Below are 21,996 nucleotides of genomic sequence, written 5' to 3'. Positions count from 1 at the left end.
CGACAGCGCTGCGACTTGTCCTTTAAGGGAGCCGAGCGACAAACCTTTTCCCAATCCAGATGCAGGAAGGGAGGAAAAAGGAGACGATGCAAATGGCCAGGGAGACACTCCCGAAGCAGAGCACCAAGATAAGAATAACTTCCACGTCTTGTGGTAGATCTTGGCAGACGTCGGCTTCCTAGCCCGTCTCATGGTGGCAATGACGTCTTGAGATAATCCTGAAGACGCTAGGATCTCGGACTCGATGGCCATACAGTCAGGATCAGGGCCGTAGAATTCAGTGGAAAAAACGGCCCTTGGGACAGTAAGTCTGGCCGGTCTGAGAGTGCCCACGGTTGGCCGACCGTGAGATGCCACAGATCCGGGAACCACGACCTCCTCGGCCAGTCTGGGACGACGAGGATGGCGCGGCGGCAAGCGGAGCTGAGCTTGCGTAGCACTCTGGGCAACAGTGCCAGAGGTGGAAACACATAGGGTAGCTGGAACTGCGACCAATCCTGAACTAGGGCGCCTGCCGCCAGAGCTCTTTGCTCGTGAGACCGCGCCATGAAAATCGGGACCTTGTTGTTGTGCCGAGACGCCATTAGGTCGACGTCCGGCATCCCCCAGCTGCTACAGATTTCCTGACACCATTCTGGGTGCAGAGGCCATTCCCCTGCGTCCATGCCCAGGCGACTGAGGAAGTCTGCTTCCCAATTTTCTACGCCCGGGATGTGAACTGCGGATATGGTGGATGCTCTGTCCTCCACCCACGTCAGAATCCGCCGGATTGCCTGGTAGGCTTGGCGATGCGTGTTCCGCCTTGGTGGGCGATGTCTGCCACCGCTGTGGAATTGTCCGACTGAATTCGGATCTGTTTTCCTTCCAGCCACTGCTGGAAGGCTTGCAGGGCAAGATACACTGCCCAGATTTCCAGAACATTGATCTGAAGGATGGACTCCTCTGAAGAGAGTCCTTGACCGTCTGAGAAGGGAAACGTTCCTGTCTAGGGACGTCGACTCCCCAACCCATTGGCAAAGCATGTCCCATTGAAGTGGACGCAGATGAAACTGCGCGAAAGTGACTGCCTCAGCATGAGGCGTCTTAAGGGGTGTGACTGGCCTTGAAGGAGAGACTGCACCCCCGTCTGTAGTGAACGCTGCTTGTCCAGCGGAAGCTTCACTATCGCTGAGGGAGTGTGAAACTCCATGCCCAGATATGTCAGCGATTGGGTCGGTGCCCGATGTAACCTTGAAAAGTTGATGATCCACCCGAAACTCTGGAGAGTCTCCAGTGCCCCGTTCAGGCTGTGTTGGCATGCCTCTTGAGAGGGTGCCTTGACAAGTGGATCGTCCCAGTAAGGATCACAGAGTGACTCTGAGAGTGCAGGACTGCTCCCACTGCTGCCCTGAACTTGGTGAAAACCCGTAGGGCTGTCGCCAGACCGAAGTGCAGGGCTACGCACTGAAGATGCTCGTCTTCAATAACGAAACGTAGCAAACGCTGGTGCTCTGGAGCAATCGGCACGTGGAGATAAGCATCCTGATATCTATTGATGCTAGGAAATCTCCTTGAGACATTGAGGCAATGACGGAGCGGAGGGTTACATCCGGAACCGCCTAGCCTTCACGTGCTTGGTGAGCAGTTTTAGGTCCAGAACGGAACGGAAAGAGCCACCCTTTTTTGGCACCCCAATCAGATTGGAGGAAAAAACCGTGTCTTGTTCCTGAAGAGGAACAGGGATTACCACTCCTTCTGCCTGCAGAAGAGCATCGGCTCGGTGGGGGGGGGGAAATGTCCTGTACACGTGAGACACAATGTCTCTCACCCACCGGTCTGTGACCTGCGGCAGCTAAATGTCGCCAAGCGGGAGAGTCTGCCACCAACCGCGGATGCGGAGAGAGAGAGCTGAAGTCATGAGGAGACCGCCTTGGTAGCGGTTCCTCCTGCAGCCTTCCTTGGGCGTGATTGAGCCCGGCCGGAATTTGAGCCCCTCTGAGCCTTTTGAGCCCTTTTGGACGAGGACAATTGGGACCTGCCCGAGCCTGGGAAGGACCGAAACCTCGACTGTCCCCCCAGGACAGCATTACTAGGGTAAGTCGCAATGCAGACATTGCGAGGTTAAGGACACCACCTGCGGCACAGATGTACATGTGCTCAAGACCAGCTGCGCAAGACCAGCTGAAATAGCTTAGAGTGCCCATACGGCTGCGAATGCCGGAGCAACCGACACGCTGATAGCTTCACAGACAGATTTCAACCAGAGGTCCATCTGTCTGTCAATGGCATCTTTAAGTGACGTCCCATCTCCACTGCAACTATGGATCTAGCCGCAAGCCTGGAGATTGGGGGATCCACCTTTGGACCCTGGGTCCAGCGCTTTACCACGTCAGGGGGAAGGGATAACGTGTATCCTTAATACGTTTGGAGAAAACGCTTATCTAGTAAGCGTGGTGTTTCTGAACTGCTTCTCTGAAGTCAGCGTGGCCAGAAAAGTACTCAATATACGCATGAGATACTGAAAAAGGATTTCTCCTGCTGTAAAGCTGACTCCTCCGCTGGGGGAGCTGAGGGAGCAATATCCAACATTCCATTGATGGACGCTATAAGATCATTCACTATGGCGTCACCATCCGGTGTATCCGGATTGAGAGCGGTGTCAGGACCAAAGCCCTGATCAGCTACGTCTGCCTCATCATACAGAGAGTCCTCCCGCTGGGACCTTGACCAGTGATGAAGCCGAGTGCCGCACCCAGCGAGCTAGCTTAGGCTGTCTGGGACTGCCGTCCGTGTCAGAGCCTTCACCCTGGAATGCCTGGGACCCCCCCGGAGCACTGATTATGTTCCAAGTGAGGGTGGCCAGGGAGCATTAATCAAGATTGCCCATGGCCTGTCTGGACTGCAAAGTCTCTATCCCATGACAATCTATCAGCCGAAACTGCAACTCCGTCCCTGTCCCTGGACAGGGTTCACAGGTGGTTCCTTTGGCCACCTCTAGTAGAGACCCCGGCTGACCAAGTGCTACAGGGGAGCATTGCACACAATGGGGGTCAGTGGAACCTGCCGGTGGAACAGTATCACATGCAGGAAAAGCAGCATAGAAAGCCTGTGTTGCTTTTTTGCTGCTGTATTCTAGCCATCTATGCAATGTATAGCATACAAGCATAAACACTTCAGCACATGCAATACAAGCAGCATAGAAAGCCTGTGCCTTGGCACCCTTGTTTTTTTGCTGCTGTTGTCCAGCCATCTAGGAGAATATAGCCAAGAGTAGCGACCGTACAGTGCAATGTATAGCATACAAGCATAAGTACAATGAACACTTCAGCACATGCAGTACAAGCAGCCTATAAAGCCTGTGCCTTGGCACCCTTGCTTTTTTGCTGCTGTTGTCCAGCCCTCTAGGAGAATATAGCCAAGAGTAGCGACCGTACAGTGCAATGTATAGCATACAAGCATAAGTACAAATGAACACTTCAGCACATGCAATACAAGCAGCATAGAAAACCTGTGCCTTAGCACCCTTGCTTTTTTGCTGCTGTTATCTCGCCATCTAGGAGGGCATATAGCCAAAAATAGCGACCTACAGTGCAGTGTATAGCATACAAGCAGAAAATACAAATGGACACTTCGGTATTTAGTGGGGTCAGCACTTCAGGTGCTGCTTACCGCCCGCCTATAACGCGGGTGTGTGGTCGCCAGAGCCCTGTGAGTGGTTGCCCAGAGCATGTCTCCGTTCCCCAGCTCGGACTGCGTGCAGGAATGGCTGCCGGCGTCCTTCTCAAGCTCGTGTGACGAGGGGCGGGCCGTGGGCGTGCCCCAGACAAGAGCGGGAAACTGGCGTCCCACTGTGTCCAGTGAAGGGGGCTGGAGAATGCAAAGCAGACTCCAGCCCTCGGCGCTGACTGTCTGTACAGCGTCCCGCCTCTCCCCTGACTGGCAGGGCTGGAGGCGGGAACGAAACGAAAACTAGGCCGCAAAGCTGGGGACTCGAGTAATAAGCGCGGCCGTCCATGTGCACGGCCAGCGCGGAAGTCCCCGGCGCACCACAAGTCCCAGCCGCGCCACAATGTAAAAAACACCCAGCAGCGGCCGGCGCGGCAGTTCCCAATACATAAAGTCACTCAGCAAAGATGTAGTGAATAATAGCACGAGCGCTCCGCGCTGTTGCCCCCGGCGCACTAACACTCCCAGCAATGCTGGTGTGTGTGTGCGCGCTTGCCCGGGGACACAGAGTACCTTAATGTAGCAGGGCCTGTCCCTGACGATACTCAGCTCCATATCCAGCAGGTTCTCTGGGTCTGTGGATGGAGCACGGTCTCAGTGCCTGGAGACCTGTAAGATCCCACTTCGCCCAGAGCCCTGAGGGGGGATGGGGAAGGAAAACAGCATGTGGGCTCCAGCCTCCGTACCCGCAATGGGTACCTCAACCTTAACAAACACCCGACAAAAGTGGGGTGAGAAGGGAGCATGCTGGGGGCCCCATATGGGCCCTCTTTTCTTCCATCCGACATAGTCAGCAGCTACTGCTGACTAAACAGTGGAGCTATGCGTGGATGTCTGACCTCCTTCGCACAAAGCAGAAAACTGGTGAGCCAGTGTTCCCACTGGGGGTGTATAGCCAGAAGGGGAGGGGCCTTACACTTTTTAGTGTAATGCTTTGTGTGGCCTCCGGAGGCAGTACTATACACCCAATCGTCTGGGTCTCCCAATGGAGCGCCGAAGAAAGAGAATTTTGTTTACTTACCGTAAATTCTTTTTCTTATAGTTCCGACATGGGAGACCCAGACCATGGGTGTATAGCTTCTGCCTCCGGAGGACACACAAAGTACTACACTAAAAAGTGTAGCTCCTCCCTCCTAGCATATACACCCCTTGGATAACCAAATATAGCCAGTTTAGTGCAAAAGCTGAAGGAGGACATCCACCCACAAGTAGAGATAGAGCAAAACCCGGAACAACCGGAGCCTCTGTCTACAACAACAGCCGGTGATAACACACGGAAAAAGAAACTGCCAACAGGCAACAGGGAGGGTGCTGGGTCTCCCATGTCGGAACTATAAGAAAAAGAATTTACGGTAAGTAAACAAAATTCTCTTTTTCTTCATCGTTCCTTATGGGAGACCCAGACCATGGGACGTCTCAAAGCAGTCCATGGGTGGGAATAAACAGAAAACTAAGAAGTAGGCAAAACCTAACTTCACAAATGGGCGACAGCCGCCTGAAGGATGCGTCTGCCCAAGCTCGCATCTGCCGAAGCATGAGCATGCACTTGGTAGTGCTTCGAAAAGGTATGCAGACTGGACCAAGTGGCAGCCTGACAGACTTGCTGTGGGGAGATAAGGTATGCACACCAGTGACTATGGAAGGGGAATACATGGAATAGCAGAAACTGCTGTGTGAATACTGACATGAAAAATTCAATAGCTATTTGTAAGAATGAAATGTGAAAATTGGAACCTGCATTACTGCCATGAATATATGAATAAAGAGAAATTTAGCTACTGAATTGATCAATGCAGAAGAGCCCCAACACTACGCCAAAGTATTTCTCTACGTTGGGGTCCCTAGCTTGTGTGTGTCCTCTCATGCAGTTAAAAAACTTACCGTGTATGGGACGCTGAGACCCAGGCTATATATGCGTATAATGTGGATTGGCAATAGGTGTGTATGGGGAGGGTTCACAAACGAAAAACTACTAACATTAAGGAATAACGTTTGGAACTCCATTCTATGTCTGAACTGGGTGCAAAAAACCTAAAAAACATCCCCTTCCATAGTCACTGGTGTGCATACCTTATCTCCCCATAGTGATGTTTTTTAGGTTTTTTGCACCCAGTTCAGACATAGAATGGAGTTCCAAACGTTATTCCTTAATGACAGACTTGCTGAGCCGTAGCCTGGTGCCTGAAAGCCCAAGAGGCACCGACAGCTCTGGTCGAGTGTGCCTTGATCCCCGGCGGGGGAGGCACTTGAGTACACTGGTAGGCATCGGATATGGCCGACCTAATCCAACGAGCTAGGGTCGGCTTAGAAGCCGAGAGACCCTTACGCCGACCAGTGGTCAGCACAAAAAGAGAGGTGCACTGCCTAAGAGCAGCGGTGCGAGACACATAGATCCGGAGCGCCCGCACCAGATCCAGAGTATGCAACGCTTTTTCAAAGCGATGAACAGGAGCCGGACAAAAGGAAGGCAGGGAAATATCCTGGTTAAGGTGGAAAGGAGATACCACCTTAGGAAGAAAGTCCGGAGTCGGACGGAGAACCACCTTGTCTTGATGAAAAACCAAAAAAGGTGACTCCGAAGAGAGCGCAGCCAAATCAGAGACTCTCCTGAGGGAAGTTATGGCCACTAGAAAGACCACTTTCTGTGAAAGACGAGACAAAGAAACCTCCCTAAGTGGCTCAAAAGGGGGTTTCTGCAAGGCCGTGAGGACCAGATTAAGGTCCCAGGGATCCAGAGGCCGCCGATAAGGCGGAATGATGTGAGATGCGCCCTGCATGAAGGTGCGCACCTGAGCCAGTCGGGCGATACGCCGCTGGAACAACACTGACAGAGCAGAGACCTGTCCCTTGAGGGAATTGAGGGATAGTCCTAGCTGCAGACCAGACTGCAGGAAGGACAGAAGGGTCGGCAGGGAAAAAGGCCAAGGGGTATGGCCGGAAGAACGACACCAGGACAGGAAAATTCTCCAAGTCCTGTGGTAAATTTTGTCCGAGGAAGATTTTTGAGCCTGAGTCATAGTGGAGATGACTTCTGGAGGAATGCCGGAAGCCGTCAGGATCCAGGACTCAAGAGCCACGCCGTCAATCTGAGAGCTGCAGAATTCTGGCGGAAAAACGGACCTTGTGAGAGAAGGTCTGGACGGTCCGGAAGAGGCCACGGCACCTCTACGGACAGACGGAGCAGGTCTGGGTACCAAGCTCGCCTGGGCCAGTCTGGAGCAATGAGTATGACCCGACGGCCCTCCATTCTGATCTTGCGCAGGACTCTGGGCAAGAGAGCTAGAGGGGGAAACACGTTAGACAGACGGAACTGGGACCAATCCTGAACCAGCGCGTCCGCTGCAAAGGCCTGAGGATCGTGGGAGCGAGCCACGTAAACCGGGACCTTGTTGTTGTGCTGGGATGCCATTAGATCCACTTCCGGAGTGGTGAATGATGTAGGCAACTGCTGTCGCGTTGTCTGACTGGACTCGAATGTGCTTGCCCGCCAACAGGTGGTGAAAGGCTACGAGAGCTAAGAGCACAGCTCTGATTTCCAGCACATTGATCGAGAGGGCTGATTCGGACGGAGTCCAAGTGCCCTGAGCTCGGTGGTGGAGAAAAACTGCTCCCCAGCCGGATAGACTGGCATCCGTGGTGAGGATCACCCAGGACGGGGACAGGAAGGAGCGTCCCTGAGACAGAGAGAGGGGCCGAAGCCACCACTGAAGAGAGCTCCTGGTCTGTGGCGACAGAGCCACTAACCTGTGCAAGGAAGTAGGCCGCTTGTCCCAACAGCGGAGAATGTCCAGCTGCAGAGGACGCAGATGGAACTGGGCAAAGGGAACCGCTTCCATTGACGCCACCATCTGACCCAGCACCTGCATTAAGTGCCTGATGGAATGACGGCGGGGCCTCAACAGAGAGAGTACCGCCAGATGGAGGGACTGCTGTTTGATGAAGGGCAGCTTGACAAGTGCCGACAGAGTCTCGAATTGCATCCCTAGGTACGTGAGCTTTTGGGTCGGGGTCAGAGTGGACTTGGGCAGATTGACAAGCCACCCGAATTTAACAAGCGTGGCGAGAGTGAGCGAGACACTCCGCTGACAGTCTGCGCTGGATGAAGCCTTGACAAGAAGGTCGTCCAGGTAAGGAATCACTGCCAACCCCTGGAGGTGCAGAACCGCAACCACTGCTGCCATGACCTTGGTAAATACTCGAGGGGCCGTGGCTAACCCGAAGGGGAGAGCCACGAATTGGAAATGTTCCTCTCCAATTGCAAAACGTAGCCAACGCTGGTGTGAAACTGAAATTGGCACATGCAGATAGGCATCTCTGATGTCGATGGATGCCAGGAAATCTCCTTGGGTCATTGAGGCAATGACTGATCGCAGAGACTCCATGCGAAAATGCCGCACCTGAACATGCATGTTGAGAAGCTTGAGATCCAGGATGGGCCGGAAGGAACCGTCCTTTTTGGGGACTAGGAAGAGATGAGTAAAAACCTCTGAACTGTTCCCTGGGGGGAACCGGTACAATTACTCCGTTGGCCTGCAAGGATGCCACGGCCTGAGAGAAGGCGGCGGCCTTGGGGCAGGGGGGAGTTGACAGAAAAAATCTGTTTGGCGGGCTGGAAGAGAACTCTATCCTGTAGCCGTGGGAGATGATATCCCGCACCCACTGATCAGAGACGTGTTGAAACCACACGTCGCCAAAGTGGGAGAGCCTGCCACCGACCAAGGACGTTGCTGGCTCGGCCAGATAGTCAAGAGGAGGCTGCCTTGGTGGCAGCAGCTCCTGCGGACTTTTGTGGACGCGGTTTCTTGCGCCAGGTGGGCTTCTGGTCCTTGGCTGAGTTAGTGGACGAGGCCGAGGGCTTGGAGGACGACCAGTTAGAGGAACGAAAGGAACGAAACCTCGACTGATTCCTACCCTGGACAGATTTCCTGGTTTTAGTCTGTGGCAAGGAAGTACTCTTCCCGCCAGTAGCCTCCTTAATTATTTCATCCAGTTGTTCACCGAACAGCCTGGACCCAGCAAATGGGAGCCCAGCAAGGTACTTCTTTGAGGAAGCATCTGCCCTCCACTGTCGAAGCCACAAGATCCTGCGGATAGCGAGGGAATTAGCGGAGGCCACCGCAGTGCGGTGAGAGGCCTCTAGCATGGCAGACATGGCATAGGCTGAAAAGGCTGAAGCTTGGGAAGTTAAGGCAACCAGTTCAGGCATAGAGTCCCTAGTGAGGGAATGCATCTCCTCTAGGGAAGCAGAGATGGCTTTGAGAGCCCACACTGCTGCAAAGGATGGGGAGAACGAGGCCCCTGCCGCCTCATAGACAGACTTGGCCAGGAGGTCAACCTGGCGGTCAGTGGGATCCTGAAGTGAGGTGCCATCAGCCACAGATACAACTGTCCGGGCTGAGAGTCTAGACACCGGAGGGTCTACCTTTGGGGAATGAGCCCACTCCTTGACCACCTCTGGTGGAAAAGGAAAACGGTCATCAGAACTACGCTTTGGGAAGCGTTTGACAGGACAGGCCCTGGGTTTGGTCACAGTGGCCTGAAAACTGGAGTGGTTAAAGAACACACTCCTTGTCCTCTTAGGCAAGGTAAACTGGTGTTTTTCTGCCAGAGAGAGTTGCTCCTCTGATACTGGCGGATTGAGGTCCAGTACAGAATTATTGGACGCAATCAAATCACTCACATCTGCATCGCCCTTGGTCAGATCAATGGGGCACATGGAGGTAGCGTCCGAGCCCCCAGTAAAGACATCCTCCTCGTCCTGCGAGTTGGCTCGTGAATCGGAGCCGCGGGACGAGGAAGGAGAGGGGACCCTGCGTCTCCTTTTAGGAGGACGGGGTCTGGGAGCAGAGGAAGAATCCCGTGAGCTCTGCAGAGCGAGCCGAAGCAGCAGGGGCGCCCTGAGAAGGGGGCTGATGCATGGTCAGCAGAGTCTGGGACAGCTGTCCCATGGAGTCGGCGAAGGACTGGGAGATAGACTTAGAAAACAATTCTACCCAAGCCGGGGGTTCAGCCACCGGGGCTGGAGCAGCCGGAGGGACCACTGGGGAGACTCCAGGCTGAGGCACCACCATGTTAGAGCAGGCATTACAATGAGGATATGTGCTCGGTTCAGGCAGTATGAGCTTACATGCAGTGCATATAGCGTATAGCTTTGCAGCCTTGCTCCTAGTGACAGACATGCTGCTGAGGTGGAGACTCTGCAGTAAGAAACACACTCCTTCAGAATGACCCCCAGAGAGTGCATAAGAAAAGTCCACAACCAGAGGTTGTGGCTTACCAGACCGTTTTGTGTGCCCTCCGGATCCCACAGCTCGGACCCCCAGACAGGTTGCAGAGATGCAGCAGCTAGCGCCGATCAGTGTGAGAACGCTGATAAAATGGCGCCGGAGCGAGGAGGGGGGGCGGGGCCTAGTCCAAGAGCGGGAACCGGAGGGCTAAGGAGATATACAGGGGAGGGAAACATCTCCTCAGAGAGGAGTGTCCTCCCCTGTGCTGAACGGCCGGTGGGCGGCGCCGCACTGTCCCTCTGCATGACTGACATGCAGGGGCAGTGAAAACGAAAGTAGGCCGCAGCCGAAGCCGGGGCCTAAATTTTACAATGCGGCCGGCGCGCAGGCACCCTCGCCGCGGTTCTCTGGTGAAAACCGGAGAACCGGCCGGAAATGTCACAAATGCTACATAACACACTCTCCCCAACATTAAAGTCATAGACAGACTTGGAGATACAACTGTCCGTGCAAGGGACCCCCCTGACAATAACGTCTCAATACTTAGCTTGTGAGACGCAGGGCCAGGTCCCTGAGGGATGAGTGCTCCGTCCGGCAGGGTCCTGAAAGGGCTGCGGATGGAGACCGGTCTCCTGCAAGGCAGTGAGAACCGTGCTGGCTCCCACTTCAAACCAGAGCCCGAGGGATGGTGAAGGAGCGCTGCATGTAAGGCTCCAGCCTTGCAATCAACCTTAACAACACCGCCGACACAGTGGGGTGAGAAGGGACATGCCGGGGGTCCAGTGGACCCGCTTTTCTTCCGATTCTTTAAAATCAAAAATCAGATGAAATGCATGTGTGGATGTGTGACCTCCTGAACACAAAGCATTGAACTGGCTATATTTGGTTATCCAAGGGGTGTATATGCTAGGAGGGAGGAGCTACACTTTTTAGTGTAGTACTTTGTGTGTCCTCCGGAGGCAGAAGCTATACACCCATGGTCTGGGTCTCCCATAAGGAACGATGAAGAAACAGTTGCTTCCTTCTGCTCAGGCAATGTTCCCCAACTCTGAGGACTGGTTTTTCCAGCAGGACAATGTGCCATGCCACACAGCTAGATCAATCAATGTGTGGATGAAGGACCACAACATCAAAACCCTGTCATGGCCAGCCCAATCTCCAGACCTGAACCCCATTGAAAACCTCTGGAATGTAATCAAGAGGAAGAGGGATAGTCACAAGCCATCAAACATAGAAGAATTGCTTACATTTTTGCACCAGGAGTGGCATAAGGTCACCCAAAAGCAGTGTGAAGACTGGAGGAAAGCGGCCAAGACGCATGAAAGCTGAGATTAAACATCATGGCTATTCCACAAAATATTGATTTCTGAATCTTCCTGAGGTAAATCATTATTAGTATTGTTGTCTCTAAATGATTATGAACTTGTTTTCTTTGCATTATTTGAGGTGTGAAAGCGCTGTGCATGCTGTGCATGCTGTGCATTCTGTGCATGCTGTGCATGCTGTGCATGCTGTGCATTCTGTGCATAGTTCTGTTATTTTGACTATTTCTCATTTTCAGAAAATAAATACAAAATTTATTGCTTGGAAATTCGGAGCTATTGTCAGTAGTTTATAGAATAAAAGAACAATTTACATTTTACTCAAAAATATAAAGAGAAAAATAAGAAAAACTGACAATTTTGCAGCGGTCTCTTAATTTTTGCCAGAGCTGTATATTTCTATTCATTGAAAGCAATTGGCTCTCCCAGGACCACTAGGACTGGTCGGGCTCACCTTGGTCGTACATTGTCTCACAGTGTTAATCAGTTCCTGGATGACCAGATCCACGCATTTCAGACACGGCTCCTTCAGTTTGACCACTTGCTTCTTCACTATAGTCTCGAAGGCCATATCAGGGGTAAAGAGCCCCGTCCTGTGGGGGGGACGAGGAGAGGGAAGCCTCAGGGCACGGTGTACGGTGAGGTGACTGAGGGGTATATAGGTGCCGGCCGCACGCACTCACCTCACACCGTGGATGTTCTTAATGGCGTAGCTGATTTCTCTTCGCAGATCCTTCTCGTCAAACTCCATCTGAAATGGGGGAAGAAATATGCAAAGGGTTAAACAATCGGGCTGTTAACGGAGGTGGACAATCAGTGCTTGAAAATCTAGGACCCCCAAAGATCAGCTGCAGCTGGTGGGAAAACCAGTTTTGAAAATGTGCAAGTGCAGAAGAAACCCCCCCCAATCCAGAGTACGGAGGTCTTAATGTCCTGCGTGTGACCACCATTACTATGCACAGTGGTCGCACATGCTCCCCTACCTGCTGCATTCACTCAGGGGTCTTTGGGACCCCCTCATTCTGGTGACTCCAGCCATCCCCACCGTTATCAGAGGCAGGAATTACCTTCACAAGCTCAAAGGGAAACCGTTCATGGAAAATCCGGTTAATCCTGGCCCCTCCGGAGAGCTCCAGCGTGTCCACCTGATCCCCAGACCCTTCAATCCTTTTCTCGAAATCCACGCCGAGCTGCTGCACCATCCTGAGGAAGAAAAAAGATTGGTACCATTTTTTTTTAATTTCACCCATTGTGCACCTGGTAAAGTCATTTTTTTTTTACTGCGGATTACCCCTGTAACTTGTCTGGCATATTAGCCCAAGTTACAGGGCCCATTCAGTCTCCTGAATGCACTGCTGAGCTGACCTGGGCCTGCTAGGACCCAGCACCTCCTGCTACGTCATGACACTCGGCAATCACTAGAATGGGAGGAAGCAATGTCAGCAACTCCTGTATGCACAGTGAACGCTCAGCAATCAGGAAGGCAGCGATGGTAATAAACCCTCTCTGCCTTCTCTCATAAATGGCAGTGTCAGAAAGCCGGCTCGCCGCTATTGTAGCTGTACGATCTCCTGGCAGCGGCTTCCTCTGGAATCAGCGTCATAGGCTATGTTTTGAGGGGAAATTTTAACCCCGCGCTTTACAGTTATTCACCAAAAAACCTGCCTCCATTAAAGCGAATGGAGCTGGGAGCCACAGTGCAGCCAGAACTTCAGAAGAATGCGCAGCCACGCCCTTATATGGAATGTTGGCGTGTCACAATGCAGCCAGGGAAAGAGGCAGGCGCAGCCAGGGAAAGAGGCAGGCGCAGCCAGGGAAAGAGGCAGGCGCAGCCAGGGAAAGAGGCAGGCGCAGCCAGGGAAAGAGGCAGGCGCAGCCAGGGAAAGAGGCAGGCGCAGCCAGGGAAAGAGGCAGGCGCAGCCAGGGAAAGAGGCAGGCACAGGGAAAGAGACAGACACAGGGAAAGAGACAGACAGAGACACATATATACAGAGGGGGAGACAGACATTATAATTACATTTATATCTATTTGTTTTGTGGTGTGTGTGCAGAATACATTTTTGTTAATACATTCTATTTTGTTAACAGCAGTTATTAACCGAAGCCGGGTAGTACAGCTAGTTAAGTTCTAAAACATCATTTAAGTCATTTGCAGGACGCCCAGATGTTTTTAGACACAGGGCGCTCCCCAAGTAGTAAAAGCGAATTTCAACCCATGAGCACCAGAATAAACTTCAGAGCTGCGCTCTTTGAGGACCCGGGCACCAAGCTCAACTAAGCTCCTATAATATAGTGAGCCTGCTACATAATATAACTTCACAGAGTGCAAGGAAGGTTAAGGGATTTCAGCTCTGAAGCATGCAGATTGGAAAGTGCAGCCATGATTATCACTAGCAGGTATCCCGCTTGCTGACAGTTTCCAGGCTGCAACAGATATTCCATCACTCCCTGATTTGCCCCGGCAGTGGAGCCACCTAGAGGTGGTAGAGGGCCTCGTCACTTACTGGAGGAGCGCTTTAGTCTTCCTGGTGGGATCGTCCGGCCGGAAGTTCTTATATTCTTCCACCTCCTTCTCCAGGGAAAGCATCTGACTCTGCAGCTTACTCCTCAGCGCCGGCATCGTCTCCCGGATGTGATTGGTCAATTGCTAGAAATCGTGAAGAAAAAGAACAAAAATGAGCAGAACGGCAGCGTGCAAGAGAAGGAGAGGATATCCCTACACAGGGCTATGCCAGAGAGGACGGCTCCCGGAGGACGACACTGCAGCCTCAACTCCGCCAGAAACAGATCGCAGATGGGGAAGATTTAATGGATAAAGTCCCATGGGAACAATGGTCTACAATGAAGGGATGTGAAGGCTACAGGCCCCATATACCCTGAGTGTCGGGCATCTGAGCCCGCAGACATCTGATGACCACCCGATGTATATTGGGGCCACCCAAAGTCAGAAAATAGGGAGGAAAGGAGACTTGGACGGACACACAGAGGGGTCCGAGGAGGAGAAGTGGACGGACACACAGAGGGGTCCGAGGAGGAGAAGTGGACGGACACACAGAGGGGTCCGAGGAGGAGAAGTGGACGGAGACACAGTGGAGTCCTAGGATGAGACGTGGACGGAGACGTGGACGGAGACGGAGACGTGGACGGAGACGTGGACGGAGACGGAGACGTGGACGGAGACGGAGACGTGGACGGAGACGTGGACGGAGACGGAGACGGAGACGTGGACGGAGACGTGGACGGAGACGTGGACGGAGACGTGGACGGAGACGTGGACGGAGACGTGGACGGAGACGTGGACGGAGACGTGGACGGAGACGTGGACGGAGACGTGGACGGAGACGTGGACGGAGACGTGGACGGAGACGTGGACGGAGACGTGGACGGAGACGTGGACGGAGACGTGGACGGAGACGTGGACGGAGACGTGGACGGAGACGTGGACGGAGACGTGGACGGAGACGTGGACGGAGACGTGGACGGAGACGTGGACGGAGACGTGGACGGAGACGTGGACGGAGACGTGGACGGAGACGTGGACGGAGACGTGGACGGAGACGTGGACGGAGACGTGGACGGAGAACTGGAGAGGGGTCCGGTGAGGACAGGTGGACGGACAAACTGAGGGGCCCGAGGAGAAGAGATGGACAGGAACAGAGGGGTCCAGGAAGAAAAAGTTGACGGAGACCGAGGGGTCCGGTGAGGAGAGGTGGACGGACACACAGAAGAGTTGGGTGATGGGCTCAAACACGTAGGAATCATGATGTGAGGGACCCTGGACGCCATATGATGTTATCTATGGCAAAAAACTCTGCTCTTTTGGACCGCTGACATCATGTTACACCATTAGCACATCGAGGCATGCCATATAGTTGACACAGAGACCCCTTCTCCAGTAAATTTTCTTAGAATGTGGTCGCCATTTACAGCCCAGATGAGAGGTGTCTCTGACCCCGGCAGCACAGGAGCGGCCGTCACTCACTGTTGGGTTTCTGGTGATCTTTACATCAGAGCAGCTCTTCAGAGGAAATATGACAACGACGCTCGGGTTTGGCTTTCCTTGAAGAATTGCGGCAAAGCTCGTACAACTGCAGAGCATAAAGAACAGGTTTCTACCTGGTTCAGGCCTTTCTGCAGATGCGGAGTGCCCATTCTTTCAGCCATGTGTCGGTACGCAGGATGAGACAGGAAAAACTTCCGTTCTGCAGCCAAGGCCGCCCGGATATCTTTTTTACCATCAATGTCCTTCTGGCTTCTATTCACCACTCCAATATACCCTGCAAAGGAGACAGAGCGGTCACACAATGGGAGAAAGACGCACACCCCCTATGTACAAGAATATAACTGCTACTATACTGCCCCCTATATACAAGAATATAACTACTATAATACTGCCCCCTATATACAAGAATATAACTACTATAATACTGCTCCTATGTACAAGAATATAACTGCTATAATACTGCCCCTATGTACAAGAATATAACTGCTATAATACTGCCCCTTATGTACAAGAATATAACTGCTATAATACTGCCCCTTATCTACAAGAATATAACTGCTATAATACTGCCCCTTATCTACAAGAATATAACTGCTATAATACTGCCCCTTATGTACAGGAATATAACTGCTATAATACTGCCCCTATGTACAAGAATATAACTACTATAATACTGCTCCCTCTGTACAAGAGAAGGGAATTTTGTTACTTACCGTAAATTCCTTTTCTTCTAGCTCCAATTGGGAGACCCAGACGATTGGGTGTATAGCTACTGCCTCCGGAGGCCACACAAAGCATTACACTAAAAAGTGTAAGGCCCCTCCCCTTCTGGCTATACACCCCCCGTGGGATCACGGGCTTGCTCAGTTTTAGTGCTAAAGCAAGAAGGAGGAAAGCCAATAACTGGTTTAAACAAATTCAATCCGAAGTAACATCGGAGAACTGAAAACCGTTCAACATGAACAACATGTGTACCCGAACAACCAAAAATCCCGAAGGAAACAGGGCGGGTGCTGGGTCTCCCAATTGGAGCTAGAAGAAAAGGAATTTACGGTAAGTAACAAAATTCCCTTCTTCTTCGGCGCTCCATTGGGAGACCCAGACGATTGGGACGTCCAAAAGCAGTCCCTGGGTGGGTAAATTAATACCTCATGTTAGAGCTGTAAAACAGCCCTTCCCTACAAGGAGGCAACCGCCGCCTGCAGGACTCTCCTACCTAAGCTGGCATCCGCCTAAGCGTAGGTATGCACCTGACAATGCTTGGTGAAAGTGTGCAGACTCGACCAGGTAGCTGCCTGGCACACCTGCTGAGCCGTAGCCTGGTGCCGTAATGCCTAGGGCGCACCCACGGCTCTGGTAGAATGGGCTTTCAGCCCTGATGGAACCGGAAGCCCAGCAGAACGGTAGGCTTCAAGAATTGGTTCCTTGATCCATCGAGCCAGGGTGGATTTGGAAGCCTGCGACTCTTTACGCTGATTAGCGACAAGCACAGAGAGTGCATCCGAGCGGCGCAGAGGCGCCGTGCGGGAAATGTAGATTCTGAGTGCTCTCACCAGATCCAACAAATGCAAATCCATTTCATATCGATGAAATGGATGAGGCAAAAGGAAGGTAAGGAGATATCCTGATTGAGATGAAAGGGGGATACCACCGTAGGGAGAACTCCGGAATCGGGCGCAGCACTGCCTTGCCTTGGTGAAACACCAGGAAGGAAGCTTTTGGATGACAGCGCTGCTAGCTCGGACACTCTCCTAAGAGACGTGACCGCTACCAGAAAGGCCTCTTTCTGGGAAAGTCGAGAGAGTGAAACATCTCTCAGAGGCTCGAAGGGCGGCTTCTGGAGAGCAATTAGTACCCTGTTCAGATCCCATGGGTCCAACGGCCGTTTGTACAGAGGGACAATGTGACAAACCTCCTGCAGGAACGTGTGTACCTGAGGAAGTGGTGCTAGGCGCTTCTGAAGAATACAGATAGCGCTGAGACTTGTCCTTTAAGGGAGCCGAGTGACAACCTTTTTCCAAACCAGATTGCAGGAAGGAAGGAAAAGTAGGGAATGCAAATGGGCAGGGAGACACTCCCTGAGCAGAGCATTAAGAGAAGAATATCCTCCACATCCTGTGGTAGATCTTGGCAGACGTCGGTTTTCTAGTCTGTCTCATGGTGGCAATGACGTCCTGAGATAATCCTGAAGACGCTAGGATTCAGGACTCAAAGGCCATACCGTCAGGTTCAGGGCCGTAGAATTCAGATGGAAAAAACGGCCCTTGGGACAGTAAGTCTGGCCGGGCTGGTAGTGCCCACGGTTGGTAGACCGTGAGATGCCACAGATCCGGGGACTACGACCTCCTCGGCCAGTCTGTGGCGATGAGGATGGCGCGGCGGCAAACGGACCTGATGTTGCGTAGCCCTCTGGGCAGCAGTGTCAGAGGGGGAAACACATAGGTAGCTGGAACTGCGACCAAACCTGAACTAAGGCGTCTGCCGCCAGAGCTCTTTGATCGTGATACCGCGCCATGAAAATCGGAACCTTGTTGTTGTGCCGAGACGCTATTAGGTCGACGTTCAGCATCCCCCAGCGTTGACAGATTTCCTGAAAACCGTCCGGGTGAAGATACCCTTCCCCTGCGTCCATACCCTGGCAACTGAGGAAGTCTGCTTTCCAGTTTTCTGCGCCCGGGATGTGAACTGCGGATATGGTGGATGCTCTGTCTTCCACCCCCATCAGACTCCGCCGGACTTCCTGGGAGGCTTGCCGACTGCGTGTTCCGCCTTGGTGGTAGATGTATGCCACCGCTGTGGAGTTGTCCGACTGAATTCGGATGTGTGTGCTTTCCAGCCACGGCTGGAAGGCTTGCAGGGCAAGATACACTGCCCAGATTTCCAGCACATTGATTTGAAGGATGGACTCCTCTGAAGAGAGTCCTTGACCGTCTGAGAAGGGGGACGTTCCTTCTAGGGACGTCGACTTCCCATCCCATTGGCAAAGAATGCCACATTGGAGTGGACGCAGATGAAACTGCGCGAAAGTGACTGCCTCTGCATGAGGCGTGTTAAGGAGTGTGACTGGCCGTGAAGGAGAGACTGCACCCCCGTCTGTAGTGAACGCTGTTTGTCCAGCGGAAGCTTCACTATCGCTGAGGGAGCGTGACACTCCATGCCCAGATATGTCAGCGATTGGGTCGGTGTCAGATTTAACCTTGAGAAGTTGATGATCCACCCGAAACTCTGGAGAGTCTCCAGCGCTACGCTCAGGCTGTGTTGGCATGCCTCTTGAGAGGGTGCCTTGACAAGTCGACCGTCCAAGGAAGGATCACCGAGTGACCCTGAGAGTGCAGGACTGCTCCCACTGCTGCCCTGAACTTGGTGAAACCCCGTAGGGCTGTCGCCAGACCGAAGGGCAGGGATACGAACTGAAGATGCTCGTCTTCAATAACGAAACGTAGCAAACGTTGGTGCTCTGGAGCAATCGGCACGTGGAGATAAGCATCCTGATGTCTATTGATGCTAGGAAATCTCCTTGAGACATTGAGGCAATGACGGAGCGGAGGGATGCCCTCCGGAACCGCGTGGCCTTCACGTGCTTGTTGAGCAGTTTTAGGTCCCCCACAATCAGATTGGAGGAAAAACCGTGTCTTGTTCCTGAAGAGGAACAGGAATTACCACTCATTCTGCCTGCAGAAGAGCATCGGCTCGGTGGGTAGGTGGGGAAGTTCTGAAGAATCGAGCCGGAGGCCGAGAACAGAACTCTATCCTGTACACGTGAGACACAATGTCTCTCACCCACCGGTCTGTGACCTGTGGCAGCTAAATGTCGCCAAGGCGAGAGAGTCTGCCACCAACCGCGGATGCGGAGAGAGAGAGCTTAAAGTCATGAGGAGACCGCCTTGGAAGCGGTTCCTCTGGCTGCCTTCCTTGGGCGTGATTGAGCCCGCCTGGAATCTGAGCCCCTCTGAGCCTTTTGAGCCCTTTTGGACTAGGACAATTTGGACCTGCCCGAACCTGGAAGGACCGAAACCTCGACTGTCTCTCTCGGACAGCATTAATAGGGTAAGTCGCAATGCAGACATTGCGAGGATAAGGACGCTACCTGCGGCACAGATGTACCTGTGCTCAAGACCAGCTGCGCAAGACCAGCTGACATAGCTTAGAGTGCCCATACGGCTGCGAATGCCGGAGCAACCGACACGCCGATAGCTTCATAGACAGATTTCAACCAGAGGTCCATCTGTCTGTCAATGGCATCTTTAAGTGAAGTCCCATCTCCACTGCAACTATGGATCTAGCCGCAAGCCTGGAGATTGGGGGATCCACCTTTGGACCCTGGGTCCAGCGCCTGACCACGTCAGGGGGAAAGGGATAACATGTATCCTTAATACATTTGGAGAAACGCTTATCTGGTAAGCGTGGTGATTCTGAACTGCTTCTCTGAAGTCAGCGTGGCCAGAAAAGTACTCAATGTACGCTTGAGATACTGAAATGGGATTTCTCCTGCTGGGAAGCTGACTCCTCCACTGAAGGGGCTGGGGGAGAGATATCCAACATGCCATTGCTGGACGCTATAAGATCATTCCCCATGGCGTCACCATCCGGTGTATCCGGATTGAGAGCGGTGTCAGGATCAAAGTCCTGATCAGCGACGTCTGCCTCATCATACAGAGAGTCCTCTGCTGTGACCCTGACTAGTGATGAGGCCGAGTGCCGCTCCCAGCGAGCTCGCTTAGGCTGTCTGGGACTGTCGTCCGTGTCAGAGCCTTCACCCTGGAATGCCTGGGACCCCCCCGGAGCACTGATTTTGTTCCAAATGAGGGTGGCCAGGGAGCAGTGATCAAGATTGCCCATGGCCTGTCTGGACTGCAAGTCACTATCCATGACAATCTATCAGCCGAAACTGCAACACCGTCCCTGTCCATGGACAGGGTTCACAGGTGGTTCCTTTGGCCACCTCTAGTAGAGACCCCGGCTGACCAAGTGCTACAGAGGAGCATTGCACACAACGGGGGTCAGTGGAACCTGCCGGTGGAACAGTATCACATGCAGTAAAAGCAGCATAGAAAGCCTGTGTTGCTTTTTTGCTGCTGTAGTCTAGCCATCTAGGAGCATATAGCCGAGAATAGCGACCGTACAGTGCAATGTATAGCATACAAGCATAAAGTACAAATGAGCACTTCAGCACATGCAATATGAGCAGCTTAGAAAGCCTGTGCCTTGGCACCCTTGCTTTTTTGCTGCTGTAGTCTAGCCATCCAGGAGAATATCTCCAAGAGTAGCGACTGTACAGTGCAATGTATAGCATACAAGCATAAAGTACAAATGAGCACTTCAGCACATGCAATATGAGCAGCTTAGAAAAACTGTGCCTTAGCACCTTTGCTTTTTTGCTGCTGTAGTCTAGCCATTCTAGGAGAATATAGCCAAGAATAGCGACCGTACAGTGCAATGTATAGCATACAAGCATAAGTACAAATGAACACTTCAGCACATGCAATACAAGCAGCATAGAAAGCCTGTGCCTTAGCACCCTTGCTTTTTTGCTGCTGTTGTCTCGCCATCTAAGAGGGCATATAGCCAAAAATAGCGACCTACAGTGCAGTGTAAGCATAAAATACAAATGGACACAACGGTATTTAGTGGGGTCAGCACTTCAGGTGCTGCTTACCGCCCGCCTATAGGCGGGTGTGTGGTCGCCAGAGTCCTGTGACTGGTTGCCCAGAGCTTGTCTCCGTTCTCCAGCTCGGACTGCAGGAATGGCTGCCGGCGTCCTTCTCCAGCTCGTGTGACGAGGGGCGGGCCGTGGGCGTGCCCCAGGCAAGAGCGGGAAACCGGCGTCCCACTGTGTCCAGTGAAGGGGGCTGGAGAATGCAAAGCAGACTCCAGCTCTCGGCGCTGACTGTCTGTACAGCGTCCCGCCTCTCCCCTGACTGGCAGGGCTGGGGGCGGGAACGAAACGGAAACTAGGCCGCAAAGCCGGGGACTCGAGTAATAAGCGCGGCCGTCCTATGTGCACGGCCAGCGCGGAGTCCCCGGCGCACCACAAGTCCCAGCCGCGCCACAGTGTAAAAACACCCAGCAGCGGCCCGGCGCGGCAGTTCCCAATACATAAATTCACACAGCAAAGCTGCCGTGAATAATAGCACGAGCGCTCCGCGCTGTTGTCCCCGGCGCACTAGCACTCCCAGCAATGCTGGTGTGTGTGTGCGCGATGTGTACGGGGACACAGAGTACCTTAATGTAGCAGGGCCCTGTCCCTGACGATACTCAGCTCCATATCCAGCAGGTTCCCTGGGTCTGTGGATGGAGCCCGGTCTCAGTGCCTGGAGACCGGTAAGATCCCACTTCGCCCAGAGCCCTGAGGGGGGATGGGGAAGGAAAACAGCATGTGGGCTCCAGCCTCCGTACCCGCAATGGGTACCTCAACCTTAACAAACACCCGACAAAAGTGGGGTGAGAAGGGAGCATGCTGGGGGCCCCATATGGGCCCACTTTTCTTCCATCCGACATAGTCAGCAGCTGCTGCTGACTAAAAACAGTGGAGCTATGCGTGGATGTCTGACCTCCTTCGCACAAAGCTTGAAAACTGAGCAAGCCCGTGATCCCACGGGGGGTGTATAGCCAGAAGGGGAGGGGCCTTACACTTTTTAGTGTAATGCTTTGTGTGGCCTCCGGAGGCAGTAGCTATACACCCAATCGTCTGGGTCTCCCAATGGAGCGCCGAAGAAAAGGAATTTACGGTAAGTAAACA

The 21,996-nt window shown here is 52.9% G+C and overlaps 1 protein-coding gene across 1 annotated transcript in view; it reads right to left on the bottom strand.

The window, feature by feature from the left end:
* Nucleotides 1-21,996, bottom strand: part of DNM2 (dynamin 2) — a 103,837-nt gene that overhangs the window by 58,123 nt on the left and 23,718 nt on the right. The window contains exons 4-8 of the mRNA XM_075343896.1: nucleotides 15,371-15,531; nucleotides 13,759-13,901; nucleotides 12,322-12,457; nucleotides 11,938-12,005; nucleotides 11,709-11,847 (exon numbers count right to left, since the gene is read on the bottom strand). Coding sequence (XP_075200011.1) covers nucleotides 11,709-11,847; nucleotides 11,938-12,005; nucleotides 12,322-12,457; nucleotides 13,759-13,901; nucleotides 15,371-15,531 — 647 coding nt within the window. The remainder of the gene's footprint in view (nucleotides 1-11,708; nucleotides 11,848-11,937; nucleotides 12,006-12,321; nucleotides 12,458-13,758; nucleotides 13,902-15,370; nucleotides 15,532-21,996) is intronic.

The sequence above is a fragment of the Anomaloglossus baeobatrachus genome, chromosome 4 (assembly GCF_048569485.1).
Source record: "Anomaloglossus baeobatrachus isolate aAnoBae1 chromosome 4, aAnoBae1.hap1, whole genome shotgun sequence".
In the NCBI taxonomy this organism is placed as follows: domain Eukaryota; kingdom Metazoa; phylum Chordata; class Amphibia; order Anura; family Aromobatidae; genus Anomaloglossus; species Anomaloglossus baeobatrachus.
This window is presented reverse-complemented; position numbering and strand designations above follow the sequence as displayed.